Raw genomic sequence first — 18,578 nt, 5'->3', positions numbered from 1 at the left:
GACAAAGTCCATAAACGTCTAGAAGAAAGTGAGATATAAATGTAATAAATTTTAAAAAGTAGTTTATTGGGACAATTTGTAGAATTGCAAGCAAATCGGTCTCTCCTTCTACAAAAAAATAAAAACAACAATGCTATATTAAGCCAAAATATTTATCTAATCCAGAATGCTATTCTTCAGTAGCTAATCGGAATCTCCTGAGATGCCTTTAGGCAGGACAAAACAATTGAGCATCTTTGCTTCACTATCAGCAAGTACTGGTATCTGAAATTCTATTATTTCTGGGATTGTCCAAACTAGATTCACACCTTGCCAAACCACCATACCATAGCACAATAGCTTTATATTGTATTTGTCCAACTTCCTTTGCAAATTCTCCTGTTTGGTGGACATCGCTGATATCGATCTTATACAGGGGAATTCCACAAGTGCTCCTATCTTGCCTGACATATTTTTCCTTATCTGTCCCAAATTCTTCACTGTCAACATTACATAGGTGATTCTGGATTTGTTGTGCTTTGTTGAATTTAAAAAATCTTTAAAAAGCTAAGCAAGTTCATACCTGGCTAGTCCTCAGATGCAGACTGCCATTTGAAAAGTCAAAGCTAAGTTGAAAGGCTAAGTCTCAAATATTTATTTTTCAAAAGGCAACTGGACTTTCTTTGTTTGAGAAGTGAAACCTCTTCTAGGAAAAAAGAAAATCCAGTTGCTTTTTGTAAAAGCACATTTGGGACAATGATAATCTGGTTAACTGAGAATGTACACAGACTACCAGAAGCTAAGCTTTATGTAAGGAAGTCTTCAGTTTCCCTATATATCTGTTATATTTCTATTATGTTCTCCTTCCTCACTTTCCTTCTCAGTTCCAAAATGCCAAATACCCATTTCTTCACCAGGAACATATTCCAGTTCTTTGATCAACTTCATTGCATCTCTTCTTTTCCCACTTTTCCAAAAGCTTGTTGGAAGTTTATTGATTTATTTATAAAATTTATTGGCTGTCAATCTTACTTGAGGGTAAGCAGAACTGCATCCAGGATTGTTAGGATGGATTTCCCCACATCATTACATTATCAGTAATCTTCCAGTTCTGACTAATTATCAACATCTTACAAAGCACACAGCTAACTCTAAAATTAACATGTTATAGGAATGGATACGTGGACGCAGTAGCTCAGTGGATAAGATGCTGAGCTTGTCAATCAGAAGATCGGCAGTTTGGCAGTTCGAATCCCTAGTGCTGCGTAACAGAGTGAGCTCCTGTTACTTGTCCCAGCTTCTGCCAACCTAACAGTTCAAAAACATGTAAAAATGCAAGTAGAAAAATAGGGACCACCTTTGGTGGGAAGGTAACAGCGTTCCATCCGCCTTCAGCATTTAGTCATGCCGGCCACATGACCACGGAGACGTCTTCGGACAGTCCTATCTCTTTGGCTTTGAATGGAGATGAGCATCGCCCCCTAGAGTTGGAATGACTAGCACATATGTGCGAAGGGAACCTTTATTTTTACCTAGGAATAGATAACATGAAAGAAATAAAAAAGTACTCAGCTGTAATAATTAATACAGATGACCTCTTTGGGCTATAAAATATGTATTTTTAAATAAAATATACAAATACGTAAATATATTTGTGGTTTTTATTGATTGTTCAATATGTTTCTGTGAGAGGGACAGCCGTATAAATGTAATACAATAGCAAGCAAAATAGAGCTGCTGCAAACAAGTGCAGTCAGAGTATAATACAAGGTTCCCACTTTTATAACTTTAACTTTTTAGCTCCTTTTTGGCCATCTAAGGCTACCACAAATGGTAAGAAGAGCTGAAGATGGATCAGGCCTTACATTTTTCTACTTGGGCATCCTGTACCCCAGTAGCTCATAAGTCCAAGCTAGAAAGCCATAAACGCCTTCCAACAACCTTTATTTTAAATGAGCTAACCCTTGGACTGCAAGGCGATCAAACCAGAGATCAGTCCTGACTGCTCTTTAGAAGGCCAGATCCTGAAGTTGAAACTCAAATACTTTGGCCACCTAATGAGAAGGAAGGAGTCACTGATGCCTCATGCTGGGAAAGATTGGGGGCAAAAAAAGAATGGGACGACAGAGAATGAGATGGCTAGATGAAGTCACCAAAGCAGTAGGATGAGCTTAAATGGATTCCAGAGGATAGTAGAAGACACAAAGGTCTAGCGGAACATTGTCCATGGGGTTGCGATGGGTTGGACACAACTTCGCAACTAACAACAACAAATAACAGAAGACATATGAAGGTTGCAAGAACTGGGTATATCTAGGTAAATAGAAAGAAGGACTGGAGGAGATTTGATAGCAGTGTTCCAATATTTAAGGGGTTTCCACAAAGACGAGGGAGTCAAGCTAATCTCCAAAACACCTGAGGGTAGAACAAGAAGCAATGGGAGGAAACTAATCAATGAGAGAAGCAACTTAGAACTGAGGAGAAATTTCCTGACAGTTAGAACAATTAACCAGTTTCCATTTGCCTCCAGAAGTTGTGAATGCCCCAACACTGGAAGTCTTTAAGAAGATGTTGGATAGCCATTTGTCTGAAACGGTATAGGCTTTCCTTCCTAGGCAGGGGGTTGGACTAGAAGACCTCCAAGGTCCCTTCCAACTCTGCTATTGTATAGTATTGTATTACATCAATATGAGAAAAGCAGCATCCATTTATGGCCGACCCAAACCCGAAGAAGTCCACATTTTATTAAAAGGCACCCAGTTCTCTTCCTCCGCGCATCTGGAGAGATGAACTGTGTGGGTCATAGCAACTTAACGCTCCCTGTTCTCCACCATTAGGAATGGCTGGCCATCCGTAGCAGTAGCCACGGTTAGCCTGATTCTCCAGGAACGCAGCCAGGTCCTCTTAAAAGCCCTCCGTGCCGGCTACCAAGAGCACAGCCGACGGCGGGTCCGCTCCCTAGTTTTCTCGGCGCCCTCGAGGAAACCTCGCATTCAACGAGTCTGCGCTCTCGAATCTCTGGCGGACGAGTCTTTGGTCCTCCCTGGTCCTTCCACCCTTTGAGCTTCGAGATGGTCCAAGCCGCCGGCGACCCGGGCAGGATCGCCGCCTGCCCTCCACCCCCCACCCCAGAGGGGCAGGGAGAGCGGCTCCGCGGCTGAGTTCCCGGCAGATTCTGGCAACCCTTTCGCCCACCTCCGGCAGAGACCCGGCTCGGAGGCGTTAGGAAGGCGTAGAAGCGGACGGCCTCTCCGCGGGGAGATGCGGTAGAGCACAGCGCCACCTACTTTTCGCCGCCACAGCAGCAACAGTGGGAGCCCAGCGTGAGCAGCGCTCCTGCCGAGCTCCTATAAGAGAAGGGGGCGCGAAGAACCAGACTCGCAACTCCGCTTCTCGCCTCGAGCCGGCCTCCCTTCCTTCGAAGGGGCGCAAGGGCGACCGCGAAGCCCGGCGGCGCCGCCGCCGCCACCACCTCTCTTTCGCTCCACGTGGTTCCCGAGTCGGTTCGGTTCGCCGGGCTTGACCTGCGGCGGCCGGGGTTGCTCCAGCCCGCCGTCCGCCCCGCTCGGGCTAGTGGACGGGGGAGGAAGAGACGCCACCTGGACCGGGGAGGGAGACGCGCCGCTTTGGGGGGGCCTCGCTTCCAAGCCCCGCAGGCGTCTCCTTCGGGCAGCTTTTGCAGGTCCGCTATTTATTCCCAGCGCTTTTTTTCGGACGGGGCGAGCGGCGTGGCGGTTATTCGAGCCCCTCGGAACTTCCCGCCTCACCTTCTCGGGAGAGTCACCTTGATTTAAGCCGACGGGGTGCGGTGGGGGGCTTGTGCCGAGTCCACGTGCAGGGAATTACAGCTGCTTTGGAAGCTCCGGCGGCTTCCCGGGGTTGGGGAGCGTGCGGTCCCTGGCTCCGGCCAGACGGATCTGGGGTCCCAAACCAGACGGCACCGCCGGGGCTAGTTGCCCTACCTGGGGTGTGACTCGCGGGGCTTCTTAGCCGCCTAGTCGGAGCTCCGAGTCTCTCAAAAGGACGCCGGGCAGTCGGATTGGAGGAGGCTCCATCCTAAAGCGCGCTTGTCTCCTCGGAAGTAACCGCGGTTGACTCGTGGGGCCTGGAGTTGCCGTCTTAAAGCAACAAGTCTCGTATGAATGTTGTCTTCTTAACCTCTCTTGCGCTTCCAGGTCGGGTAGAGATGCTCGGAGTGGGCCGGGCTCGGCGGAGAAGCTCGGGCGGCGTGCGAGTCTGAGCGGCCCCCGGAGTAGTTGCCTGGAGGGCGCCGTCCACCTTTGAGCCTGTCACCCTCGCCGTGTCGAGGGAGGGGAAGGAGGGCGACCCCGTGACTCCCCAGCGCCGCTCCCGGCGGCCGAAGCTCGGCTTTTTTTCCTCTGCCTGGTGAATCCCCAGTTCCCAGAGATCGAAGGATGCAGTTTCGCCTCTTCTCCTTTGCTTTGATCGTCCTCAACTGTATGGATTACAGCCACTGTCAAGGCGGCCGGTTGAGACGCGGCAAGAGAGGTGAGCTACTTCTTCCTCCTGCCCTTCTCAACCTTTTCCCAGTGGGTAGCCCTTCCTTCCTTCCTTCCTTCCTTCCTTCCTTCCTTCCTTTCCTTTCCTTTCCTTTCCTTTCCTTTCCTTTCCTTTCCTTTCCTTTCCTTTCCTTTCCCTTCCCTTCCTCTCTTCCTTCCTTCCTTCCTCCTTCCTTCCTTTCCCTTCCTCCCTTCCTCCCTTCCTTTCCTTTCCTTCCCCTTCCTCTCTTCCCTCATTCCTTCCTTCCTTCCTCCCTTTCCTTTCCCTTCCTCCCTTCCTTTCCTTTCCCTTCCTCCCTTCCTTTCCTTTCCTTTCCTTCCCCTTCCTTCCTTCCTTCCTTCCTTCCTTCCATTTCATTTCATTTCATTTCATTTCCCTTCCCCTCCCTCCCTCCCTCCCTCCCTCCCTTCCACCGGCTTATCTCCCCTGAGGGAATTCTTTAAACTGGAATAGATAGGCTTTTCTTTTTAAGCTTTGGTATGATTTAAAACGGGCTGAGTGGGAAGTGGACAAGGCTTCTGGAAGTTCCATTTTCCTCTTTCATGGAGAAGGAGACCCTTCCCCCTGCCCTTTGAGACCCCCTTGTAGATAGAGTTTGTGCAGCACATTCTGCTTGGCTGCTATTAACGATACCGAGGATACTGTATGCACCCAGAAAAAGTTAACAACCAACACGTGTTGAGAAAATGTATTCTCTAAATGTCCTTAATTGCTTTTGGTCCATCTGATTTCAATACCGCAGCCCTAATCTCCGGCTCAGGCTGACTCACATACAGTTTGCTCCTGCACAAATGAAGCAAACACTACTAGAGGATATGTGTCAAACAAATAGCCAAGCAGGTGCCATAAAGCCTCTAACTGCCCCCACCAAATTGGAATCGCAGGTAAAGATCTATGCCAACAAAGGAGAATATTTGTAGCTCACAATTGAAACGAGGGAACCTGGGTGCTCTCTGAGCTTGGTTGTTTTCTTGCAGACATTTCATTACCGGAACTAGGTAACGTCATCAGTGCTAGTGTATGATCAACCTCTGCATATGACCTGTTGTAATTCTGGGCATGTAAAATAATTCTTCCCCCATTCCATTTCCCTTTGATGCTTCTCAATTCTTTTGATGGGTGTTGCAAACAGAAAATGTAGAATAATCTCTGAGGCTGGTGGGACTGGTGGAATTATGGAGTAACGAGAGGATTCTAAATAAATTTGCATGACATTTGCATGACATGAAGGGTAGATCCCCCACAGAGGCAATGGAAGCTCACTGCTGATCATGATGTTGCCCAACCTGTACTTAATTGTCTAATTCCCAATTTCTGTTGGGAGATCTGGCAAAGGACAAAGTCGGTGAGAATCCTGGATTAAAATGTCAAATGTTCTGTGTCTGTGTAACACCTGTAAACAGTGGAAGGCTTCAGCTATGAAAATACCATTATAGGATACTTTTCTCCATGAAGAGCTAATCTGTGATATTTTGAGAGTGCATTTGCAATATTGAGCATCATTTTGTCTTAATTGTGCTATTAAAAGTAGATCCCAGATTTTTTTTAAAGGTCCTATTGATAGTTTGTTTCTGGGTTGTGCAAGCAGAAGGTGGTCAAATTAATATTTGACTTGAGAGTCAAAACCCTGAACAAAGAGAGAAAGCAAATTCCCTGTGGATGGCAGAACTAGTGGCTGTTGCCTATTGCAGATGTTGCAACTGAATGTGATGTGTGTAGATTTTTGTACTTTACTTCTCCATTGTATGTACAATTTCCTATTAAACGTTGAAGACTCCAGTCAAACTAGCCAGCTAGTTGGATACAAAATACTATTGATCCTATCTATAAACTAGTGACTAACATCTTCGTCATTTGCTAAATCTATGTTGAATGTGATATTCACTGTTCTATTGTTCTGCTGCTGGGTTTTTTTAATTGCTGAAGAAATCAATGCTTTGCTATCCATTATGTCATTTTTCCTTCAGGACTGGCTATCCAGAAGTTTATTACTTTATCATGTCCTACCTCCTTACACTGATTTGGCTCACTTCCCCAAACTATTAGCCTTGTTTTACTAAGCCAGCTGGAGTGAAGGGAATATCTACTAATAATTCAAATAAGTCCTTTATGTCACAGTAATAAGCAGACAATAAAACTGGCAGGCAACTTCTCCGTAACGTTTCCTTTCACCTTCATCCATGTAGTTGTTTGGAAGTAGTTTTGAACGTACATAGATAACGATGTGCAAGTGGATGTTAAAAGCAGCAATGACATTAGACCACTGCAGAAACAAAATTCCACTTCCCTTTTCTATTTCCTGAAAGAGAAATTAGTATCAAAATCTCATTCTAAAAGAGAAAAGAATGTTGGGCACATTTTCATGGAGTAGATGATGTTTTTGCATGGAATAAATTATAAGTTGATCCAAGCGCATGTGTGAATAGCATGTTTGTGTAGTGCAAGTCTCTCATAGATGCCCTGCAGCTTCCCTGTCAGATCTTGCACTTCAGTTCAACTCCTGGGTTTTTTTTGGGGGGTGGGGGAGAAGATACAAAAACAGCCAGGGAGACTTCAAGTGATGTGTAACAGAAAAGCCGCAGTAGCCCCATTTACCAAGTTCCACGCACCAGATAGGTTCAAACACACCAGCAAGATCTCTTGGAAAAGAGTTCTCAAATATTTTAAAACATTGGTTGAAAAAAAAACACCAGAAATTTCTTTTCATGCTGGGGGGGGGGGGCTTTCTTTTCTTTTTTTTTAAAGGCAGATTGTAGTATATCATGTCAAAGTATCTTTGACTAAACATTGCTTTTGTTTCTTGTTTTTTAGGCTCTGAACTGGTATGGCTTAGGAGAGGAAAGCAAGTGTTGAATTGCTTTATGGGTTTGGGTTTTGTTGTGGACAGATGTGTTAGACTCTCTTAGAGTAGGAAACCTACATCTTTTCACAAGAAAGAAGTCTCAGCGGATACATTGCAAAATGTGAAACAGAAAGAATGGGTTTCTTAAAGCTTGCTGTGCCCTTTAAATAATTCACAGTATTCGTCATAGTGCAGAGTATTTTATGATGGGATATGATGGATGCTTAACAAAGTCCTTCTGTCCCAGGACGTTCATGTGGGTTATTTATCAACTGCCTTTGAAGACCTGCAGTAATAGCCATATAGACGGCAATGTCTTGCATTTTTTTTCTTAAGATAGCTGCTACATTGGAATTCTAACCCCATAATTTTCAGATTGACTCAGCAGAAGGAACTGAAAGTACTCTATACTTGAAATACATCAGAAATGGGAGTCTACTACATTTATATTTTTGTGGAATCAAGTTTCAGACAATTCAGTAGACTTATTTCTGTTTTAAACACATCCAAGATTAGAGGGTTATATTTCTAAGACGATAAAGCCATGATATCGCAGCCCTTTTTATGAGTTCTCCAATTGAGGAGATTATTTGTTGTTGTTGATATTAGACTGTTTGGTCCTCCCTGCTGAAGACTGAAGAAGAGAAATTTGTTCCTTTGCAATATTCTAGAGGACATAGCACTCATACACAAAACTTTAATGTCAGCTGAGCACTTGACATTTTCATTTTGTGTGTCACTGGAACTGGAAATCCTGTATTCCAAGGATTTTTGAATTAACATCTCATGTAAAAATGAATCCAAATGGTTGTTAAATCATTTTCTTCTAAACTTCATTGAAAGAAAATGGTAGTACCTATGAGGTATGAATGTTGCTGTCACAACAGTATATAATAAATAAATTGAAGGTCATTTGCTCATTCTCCTTGATTATTTTTGAGCCTGATAATGTTATGGGTTGATCAGGCATTTGATGTAATGGCATTTTTTTTAACTTTGATTAAATTTGAGGGCAGATGCCATTTTAAATTGTGGTCAATTCTTTATTAATTCAGTTGTTTACTGCCAAGTTTTGAGCATGGAACTAGTTGCTTTGTAGCTATCATGGTTAGAAAGCCACGGGCTAGATTAGAGAAGGCATCTAGGAAATATAGCCACAAGGAAGAGCTCATGATCTTCTTAGATCAAGCTATTCTTGATTATTGGATGCTACATTAGTATGAAGTAGAAAAAAATGTGTCTGGTTAGTTTCTGGGACCTTATATATGAAGTTGTGGTGAGACTGTGTTGTTACTACTTCTGTTTAGATGGCTTGAACAAGGCTTGCATTTGTTCAAATAAATCTTCCTTAGCAGCATACTGGGACACTAGAAATGACATCAGATGACTTAAATCTGTTTTGCTAGAACTACATTACTCAACAGTGGGATGTGTTAAGAGTTCAGTTTAAAACAGATATTCATAGAAGCAAGCTAATCTTACGGCACAATGCCATTGATATGTCAACGAAAAACTGCAGCTGGTGGAACTGGCTGAACATTAGGACTGCAATTCTGTGTGGATCATAATTTTGCTTTACTTTTTTAGTTCAGCTTATCTTGGGAAAGGTTTGTAGACACTATATATCCAACTTCTTATTTCATAAAGGAAATCTTGATGAAAATATAGTGGACGTATAGTCCAACAATATTGTTCTTTGTTAGGGTATTTTCAAAGCTGGACAGTACAATTTTTCAAACCAGGTTGCTGTTTTATTTGACACCAAATATCCCAAACTTGATGTACTCAAGGTTTATTGGAGTGTGACTTCCATCGTCTCTAGCAAAGCCAATGAGATGAAAATTTATTTTTATTTATTTATTTGTCAAACATGTACAAGGTAACAGCTATAACAAAGGAAGTAGATGCAGAAAAATGGGGACAGTAAATAGAAATGGTAGAAATGCTTTAGAAATGCTTTTTTCCCCCGTTCAATTCTTTCCAAACCCAATTCCAAACTAAAGTTATTCAATCTTTTATTTTATTGCAAATGACAACAATTATATATATATTTTCCTTTAATGAGCTGTTCTTAAAAAAGAAATCCATATGTTATATCTTTAATTAAATGTGGAGCTATTGTAGACCTCAGGCTAGACAGCAAGGGGCGATAATAAAAAAAATTCCGCATTTTACAAGCAGGTTTAAGAACCGTGTTTCAAGAAAACTGAAATGAATAGACATCTAACCCATGTTGTGCAAATTATCCCCCTCCTTCCTCCCATCTCACTTGAAAAAAAAAACCCTCCATAAGCTGGTTTTAATTGATGCCATGTTCCCTGGTTGATCTTAGATGAGCAGTTGTGCTTCTGGGATGAAAAACTAATCTAAAAAGCAATTGTATCCAACTGAGCTCCTTGTTGGATGTTTAGCTGTTGGCCAAATAGAATTGGTGTTGACAATTGACTTATCTGGTGTCTCTTTATAGTGTCAGTCTGGGCATTTGTTACATTGAATTATGTTAAAATGTGATGTGTTTAGCTAATTTAAAGAAATGCTCTTGGGGATGTTCAGGGCTAATTTGAGCATATAACTGGAATTGGGTGCAAATGCTAAAATGAAGGAGTAAAGTTTCTATGGGAGAAAAAAAAAGATCCTTTATGCATCCGTGCATACAAACAGATGCCCCATCTGCAAAGAAGGGTGTGCGGAGAGCGTACTGTGAGTTAGATCTACCCTGGCATATCACTGAGTCTTATGTACCATATTTTTCAGAGTATAAGATACACCAAGATTTTGAAGAGGAAAATTAAAAAAAAAGTTTTTGCACTCTGCAGACCTCCCCAAAACAGCCCGTTTTTCATGAAAGTGGGCCTGTTTTTTCAAAAAAAAAAAAAAAAGGGCATGAATAGCCTTTAGGAGGCTTATGGGGGATGGGGGGATATTGAGCAAAAAATGGCCCGTTTTTCACTCATTTCTGTCCTCCCCAACCCCCAGGAGCACTCTGGAAGCCTCCTAAAGGCAATGCACAGCCATTTCGGTGAAGGGGGTGGGATTTAGGGAGGCAAAAGATACTGTATTCAGTGTACAAGATTTTCAGTCTCTTTTTTGAGGGAAAAAGGTGTGTCTTATACTCCACAAAATACGGCAGATATTCAGATAGTTCATAATGATGTTTTCTAAATGAAATAGCCTTCCTGGCATAGAGTAGCTCCTTGGAGATGTCTCACCCAATTCAGAAGGATATCATTTCTTTTTGAAGTAAGGCTTTTTTAAAAGCATCGGTTTATTTAAAAACACAAAATGTTGGAATATGAATGAACTGGTGTGCATGTGCAAAGCAACTGTTTTTTTTTTTTTTAAAATATTATTCTGAATTGTAAATGGTGGGTTCATGATGTACAGTTTCTGCAAACAATCCTTTTTGCTTGTTCTCTCAGACACATATTAGAGACTTTATTGAACTTGTATGATGTATTAAGATATAGCTATATGGAGGGTTTTTTATGCTTGGCTGCATAACAAGCAAAAATTCCTAGTTCAAGTCTGAATAGAAGGAAGTTATTTGGAGAAATTTATGATAGGGGGAAAAGCATGACTTTCTCATTGCTATTTTAAAACTTGCTAATCCCATCATAGTTTTTCTTCTGAACAAGATTTCAAAACATATTTTTAATTTGTAGAAAAACAGCATGAGAACAAAAGGTTAAGTGTTCTCCTGTCTTTTGAAAAGCACCTTTTTCTTTTCTTTCTTTCTTTTAAAAAAGGTAAGACTCTTTTTCATACATTAGGGTAGTGTTCTCCAAATTGGTCAAGGGTTGATGGGACTATCCATTGTTCTCTATTCCAGTGTTTTTCAACCACTGTGCCGCGGCACACTAGTGTGCCGTGACATAGTGTAAGGTGTGCCGTGGGAAAAACACTTTATACATAGTCAATATAGGCACAGAGTTAAATTTTTTTAACATTTTCTAATGGTGGTGTGCCTCGGGATTTTTTTCATGAAAAAAGTGTGCCTTTGCACAAAAAAGGTTGAAAAACACTGCTCTATTCACTTAACATTTGTTGTTGTGGTTAATGTTTTTTAATGAAAGTAGTATTACATTATGTACAAGCTGCAACTTCATGAATGAAATGGTGGATGAAATGAAGAATTAGCAAAACATGGGTTCCCCTAGATCTTTGACACATTACACTATTTGTAGAATTATCACCAGCTCTTTGGTTTTGGCCGATGTGCAGTTCTAGCTTGTTAAGGCATGGATTAGAATTGTAGAGATCTTCAGGTGTGAAAGCTCATAGGGTAAATTCAGGCTAGACATACTCTTTTAACCCAGCACATAATTCATAGAGTCGTGGGGTGATATATATCACTACCTGGCTCCTAGAGGAAAGTGGAGTTGTAATAAACAAAGACAGGCAGGGAATGTTATATGTTCCTTCTCCTAAGGAGGTCCATCTAGAGCAGGGGTCACCAACCTTTTGGATCTCAGGGAACACTGAATTCATAATTTTAAATCCCATGGACCACTAATATGATCTGCCTAATGACCAGCTGGGTGGGCATGGCAAGGTAGTTATGTAACAGGGTGGGCGTGGCCAACTTGAGGTCACTCACGTTGAGGGGCACCTTGCCAGCCTCTACTCGCCACTCCTTGCCTGCCCACCCAGGCTCCTTAGGGCCCCAACAGGAGCTAAGCAGCCACCATGAGAAAGAGTTGGTAAAACGCTGGCTCAGTTCAAATTGGATGATTGAGAAGGACACTCAGCAGAAGCACCTCACTGAGGACTATGAGGCTTTCCAAGCAGAGGGAAGACCTGCAGGGGTGCAAGGGCAGGTGCCAGCACCTGGAGGGTCAGTGGGCTGAGATGGTCAGCCTCTTCCAGACCATGATGCAGTCCCACTGGAACGAGGCCCTCCAGCTCTTTGCCACCAGTGGCATTTCCCTCCAGCCTTCTCCCCAAGCCCCACACCAGGAGGCTGAAGCAGTCTCCAAGTTGGAATTTCTACCCCCTTCTGACCCACACAAAAAGCCCCAGAAAGGGAAGACTCTCTGCAGCAACACAAATGTTCAGTGCACGTATCTGGCCCAGAGGCCATAGTTTGAGGACCCCTGATTTAGTGCAATATAAAAAATGTAAATAATTTTTCTGTGGACCACCAAAATTTTCTCACGGACCACCAGTGGTTCCTGGACCACCAGTTGATGACCGCTGATCTAGATCAGGGGTGTCAAACTCGCATCGTCATGGCGGCATCACCTGATGTATCACAACTTTTTTCTCCTTTGCTAAACCAGGCCTGGCCAGTGTGTGATGGATCTGGCCCGCAGGCCGCACGTTTGACACCTCTGATCTAGAGAAACCAAAAAGAGAGGCCTTCTCCATAGTGGCTCCTTCCCTGTGGAACCTCATCCTCACTGAGAGAAGATTGCCCCTCACTTTGACATTCTTTCCCAAGGCCCTGAAGACATGGTTGTACCAATAGGCCTGGGGACCCCAGAGTGGAATGGAACCTATCAAGTGGCTCATTTCATTGTTGTCGCCAGGAGAGTGGAAGGTTATCACTTTTTAAAATTGGCTTTTATATTATGCTTTTACTGTCTGCCCGGATTCACTGAGAATGATATGGGTGTCATATAAATTTTTATAAATAAATAAAGTCAAATGGAAGGCATCATGTTGAAGAAGGCTGCTTCAACATGTCATGTTTTTATTCAACCTATAGTTTTAACCAAAACAATAGGAAACACGTTTGCCACGAAACACCAAAATAAAAATAATTAAAAGTTGTACGCATACGATTAAAGGGCTAACTTCGCTTTTATAAAATGGTTGAAAACGTTTGCATTTCAAAGGACTTGTCTTCAGTTTGGTGGTTAGAAGCCAGGAAAAATAAAGTCTTGGGGTGGAAGAAGGGGGGGGGGGGGAAATGGCTGATCGGTGAACCATGCTCCAATTTTTTCTCACCATCTTGCCTGTTGAAAGATTTTTGGAAACTAAAAGGTTTCAGCTATTTTGTAAAATGTCAACTGGCCCTAATGTAAGTTTTGGCTCTGTAGTTTTTGGATCAGGAATGGAGTTTCTTTTAACTAACATTTCTTGATTTCTCCGGAGGTTTTATATATACCGATTTCCATACCACTGAAGCAGGCTGGGCAATTCCGCCCCTGTAAAATTAGTTTTATAATGGGCTGGTGATTAAATAAAAATCTGTTTCCAGCAAGGGAAAAAAATAAAACAAGAGCAATAGTACAACGGAGAATGGTGTCATGGCCAGCTGCACCCAACGACTATGGAACAAAACTTCTAGGATTTTGCTGAATCCTTCAAAACTGACAAATACGTTTGGCATCCTTACTGCAGTGAAATTGGTTTTTCTGTTAAAAAATAATATTGTGTGGCAATTAGAAGCCACACTCATTTAACGTGTCAACACAAGAGCTCTGTGGTTTGGCTTTTAAAATGCAAAGTGGAATACAAGGACTATAGAGGGAGACATTTTGGTGCTGGAAGTGAATTTTGACTAGTCTGTTTGGCTTGCAGAGATGGAAAAACAGCCACATTAATTATAGATGCTATTCTATGCTCACTTACCTGCAAATCAGCCTTAGTAAAGATTGTTCCTGTGTTCATATGTGTTAGACATTAGATTAATATATGACAGAAGTACAGATGAAGTCTATAGACTCAGATTCCTAACCCTCTAGATTTGTCTGCATGCTTTTAAAGCTTACTGATCTTTACTGCTAATCTATCCCAATGCTCCATTTATTCTCCTGCCTCCATTACAACCTAACGCACACCTCTTTTTGTTGTTAAACACAATTCCAACAACATCAGATTCTTTATAGTGAACAAGCAAAGCATAACTGATGCTCTTAAAAGGTCCTGTTTCTTGAATGTCTCTTGCCAAGTTGGGACTAAGTTACTGCCTCTTTTGATGGAGCACAATGCAATTTTAATGATGAGGAGGCATTCTGCCTGTTTTGATTGAGAAGCGAGAATCTCTTCCTCCAAGGGACAGCTTTCATCCTTGCTTGCTTTTATTATGCCTTTCCGGAAGGTTTAACTGTTTACAATTAAAAACGATAAAACAATAAAAATATAAAATAAACCCACCCACCCCCTTTAGGAATAGAAATGTCAGTTTGTGTTTCATAAAGGCATTGGTAAGTTTTACAGAGGGGGATTCAAACTTAAAATGAGGGATTTCTAGACTTTTTAAGCCATGGAAAAGCTCTTGGAGTGCTCAGTCACTAGAGATTTTCAAACAAACACTGGACAGCCATTTGACTGGGATGGCCTGGGGATTCCTGACCTAGGCAATGCATTGGACTACAAGGCCTTCGAGGTCATTTCGAACCCTATGGAAATTATCTAGCTCAGCCTTGCTCAGTGGCTAAGACGCTGAGCTTGTCGATCAGAAAAGTTGGCAGTTCAATGGTTTGAATCCCTAGCATCGCGTAATGGAGTGAACTTCCATTACTTTTCCCAGCTTCTGCCAACCTAGCAGTTTGAAAGCACGTAAAAAAATGCAAGTAGAAAAATAGGGACCACTTTGGTGGGAAGGTAACAGTGTTCTGTGCACCTTCGACGTTTAGTCATGCCGGCCACATGATCACAGAGATGTCTTTGGACAGCACTGGCTCTTCAGCTTTGAAACAGAGATGAGCACTGCCTCCCCTAGAGTCAGGAACGACTAGCGCATATGTTTGAGGGGAACCTTTATCTTTATCTATGAGACATTTATTGTCCTTTTTTTGACAATAGATTGTCCTTCATTATCATTTTTTTACTGTGGGTACACTGCCACATATTTAAAATGAAATTCTGTTGCCTGCTCTCAAAAGTGTGCACATACATACCCACATATAGACATGCTATGTACATACATATGTATATACCTTCACCCATGCCTAGAAATAGATATGAATGTGAATCTCTGTCCATCTTGAATACATGGTGGAAAGAGGAAGCTTGAGAGTTAGCAAGGTTGATGTTGCGTGGAACAAAACGGTGACTGAATCTGAATGTTCTGATTTGGATACCACGAAGCCTCCTCCCAGAAGGTCACAAGGAAAACCTAGGACCACAGTTGGGATTGGGGTTTCATTGCTAAGCAGTGTGATTGTTAGGTGAGTTATCCCATGACTGTATCTCGTTTCAGGACCTTTTTGCCATGAAGGTCACACATGGCAATCTGATGACACCATTATAAATATATGCTGGTTGCCAAGTGCCTGAATTGTGATGCCTGTGGGTCACTGCATTGCTCAAATGTGTGAGGTCCGGTCATAAGTCATTTTTTCCAGCAGTTTTACAACTTCAAGTGATTGTTAAACAAATGGTCATAAACTGAGAATTAGCTGTAATTCATTTTTAGGGTAAAGTTCCCTCTTTCTGGAAAGGAAGGTGACACTGGAGTGATTAAGTGAGATTTCACAGGAAGTTATGAGTCCTTGTAACCTTCCACTCCCAGTGTAACTCCTGAAACAGGCCGAAGCTGCTTCAGTTAAAGTTGGGAAGTTTTGCTAATAGGATTTACTTTTTTTTTGAATAAGCAAGATCGTGACCACGGGGACTGGATTAAGTGCTTAGGTGAGAGTCTCATTTTTGATTGACTTACATTAGTTGTCCAAGATCCTGTCCTCCATTCCTGTAGGTGTCAGGTGTAAGATCATTACCACACCACTGTTTTAGTTCAATATCACTAGTGTTGCAGGTGGGAGTGTTGGCCAGAAAATGCAGCTCTTCTCCCCCTCAAACTGGTGGAAGGATTTCAAGATCTATATGGGTTGAAAGCCAGCAGACCAATTATGAAGAAAAACCATCCCCTGACTCTACTCTATTTTGATACTACTTTTCAATGCTTGCTTTCCAAATTGGTTAATGCACTGATGTCTTTATGAACTCCTAATGCATTATTGGATGAGGGTCGCCTGGATCATTCTGTGGTCTTAGGGAATTTGCAGCCTTCTGACTGACACATCTGGCTGCAGTTCAACCAGTACTTTCAAGAGCTTTAAGCTGCTTCTTCTTAATCCTCCTGTGACATGATATCAAAACAATAGTAGATTTGGTTTCCGTATCTATAGATAAACCATATCAAAGGTGTGATAGCAGCGAGTTCCTTGCTGAGACAGAAAACAACTCTTTGAAAAGCTATTATTGAAAGTGATCTTTTGGGCTGCAGATATGAATCCAGAAATACTGGATGGATTTATATATCATTCTAAACCATAATATGGTGTGCTTAATTTTGACTTAGCTCAATGTGCAAACCCAACCATTATAGTTCCTAAGTCATGTTCTGTGGTTTACCATTACCCATGAATTATCCCATTGCAGTTTATTCACTAAATCATAGTTTTGAATCCCTGGCTTAATGTGGTTTATGGACAATGCTTTATATCTTAACATAGGGTTTCTCAGTGATTGTTGTTGAGGAGTTGAGACTCCTACCAGTGATATGCGGTGAGGTTTATGGCTGGTGAGGCCAGCGAACAAAAGCTGCCCTATGTCTGCCAGCGGCAGGGCTTTGGCGCAGCTTTCTGAAAGCCCTGGTGAAGCCCTGAAGCCCAGCGCCAGCTTGTTGGCTTCCTATCAGACTCCCATCTACGAGCCGACGCCGATCCACCGGGTCTTCTCACACCCCCTGGCTGTTGCAGCTGTCCTGCAGCGTCAATCCACAGCCCCGGGCTGAACTGCTGCCTGCCCAAAGCCCCAGAGCGGCTTTCCAAAAGCCCCAGCGAAGCCCCACCGCGCCGGGGCTTCGGGGCTTCGCTGGGGCTTTCAGGAAGCCGCGCTGGGGCTTCCTCCTGAAGCCCTGGCGTGGCTTTCCGAAAGCCTCGGCGAAGCCCTGGCGCCAGCCTGGTGGCTTCCTACCAGACTCCCATCTATGAGCTGATGCCGATCCACCCGGCCTTCTCACACCTCCTGGCTGCTGCAGCTGTCCTACGGTGTCAATCCTCAGCCCTGGGCTGAACTGCTGCCTGCCTGAAGCCCCAGCGTGGCTTTTCAAAAGCCCCAGCAAAGCCCCGAAGCCCTGGCATTCAGACCTTCACTTTCTGACTGCTTCTCACCACCACCGCACTCCACTGCCTCACCCCCCCGATGAACAATCCTCCGCTTTCTTCAGCTCAGACGGAGCCGGGACACCCAAACTGCTGGCGGTGGCAGCAGGTGGCCACCTGAGCAGCCATGATCCCCCCTTCCCAGCCAGCCAGCCCACCCAGCCCATTGCACCCCTGGTGCGGCGAGCTCCAGCGGGCTGGATGCGGGTACGAGGTGCCTGGCAAAAGAAAGAAAGTGCCAGCCCGCCAGCAAAGGCGGGTAAAAGACCCACCTCTGCTGGCGGGCTGCCCCTCTCTTCTCAAACAAGCTGCCCTCCCTGCCTCTCCCCTTTCCTCTCTTCTCAAACTCTCTCTCAAATTGAGATAGAGTTTGTTTGAGTGAAGTAAAGAAACAAACAAACACACACACACAAATTACTTACAATAAAAAATTACTTACAAATTACATTAATTTTGAATTTCTCCCCCCTCCCTCCGACCCACATATCTTTTCCAGCTGTGTCACAGAGGATTTCAACTCTCCTCTTGTCTGCCATGATGAAAATGTAAAAATGTAAAAAGAAAAAGGCAAGAGCTGCTGAGGTCAGGCTAGGTTAGCTGCTGCCAGAGTCCCCAATGGATGACTCTGCTTAACTGTTTAAAAAAAGCCTCTTAAAAAAGTGCCCTGTACAGGAGGAGGCGAGAGAACCACATGCCTCATCTACATAAGGATTTTTTCTCCTTTTAACCCTTGCTTAACTCTGCTCAAGTGATCATAAAGATAGACTAAATGAGGCACATGGTTCTCTCGCCTCCTCCTGCAGAGGGCACTGTTTTAAGAGGCTTTTTTTAAACAGTTAAGCACTAAGCAGAGTCATCCACTGTGACTCTGGCAGCAACTACCTCAGCCTTTTTCCTTTTAATTTTTTTTCTTTTCATGATGACAGTGGTGAGGCCCTACCTTCCCTGTCTCCCCTGACCGCACGTCCCTGACTCCTACATGAGAAGTCTGCTCAAACTGGGAAAAGTGAGTTTGCCATTATATGTGAAGTAGGCTGTTATGGCATCTTCAGCAAACTGGTTTAAACTAATAACAGTTAAGTACTAGTGCAGACAAAAAAGATAAGTATAAAAAGTGGAAAGGGGGGACATAACTAAGGCAGAATATCAGCAAATAGCATGAGCCTGTAAAGATGAAGTGA

General features: G+C 43.1%; 1 protein-coding gene across 2 annotated transcripts in view; it reads left to right on the top strand.

Moving 5' to 3' along the window:
- The first annotated feature begins 4,394 nt into the window (after positions 1–4,394).
- RSPO2 (R-spondin 2) overlaps positions 4,395–18,578 on the top strand; it is a 129,675-nt gene continuing 115,491 nt past the window's right edge. For both annotated transcript variants that reach the window (XM_032223306.1, XM_032223305.1), the window contains exon 1: positions 4,395–4,488. In XM_032223306.1, coding sequence (XP_032079197.1) covers positions 4,395–4,488 — 94 coding nt within the window. The remainder of the gene's footprint in view (positions 4,489–18,578) is intronic.

The sequence above is a fragment of the Thamnophis elegans genome, chromosome 8, assembly GCF_009769535.1.
Source record: "Thamnophis elegans isolate rThaEle1 chromosome 8, rThaEle1.pri, whole genome shotgun sequence".
NCBI lineage: Eukaryota > Metazoa > Chordata > Lepidosauria > Squamata > Colubridae > Thamnophis > Thamnophis elegans.
The sequence above is the reverse complement of the archived record's forward strand: the minus strand, read 5'-3'. Positions and strand labels throughout refer to the sequence as shown.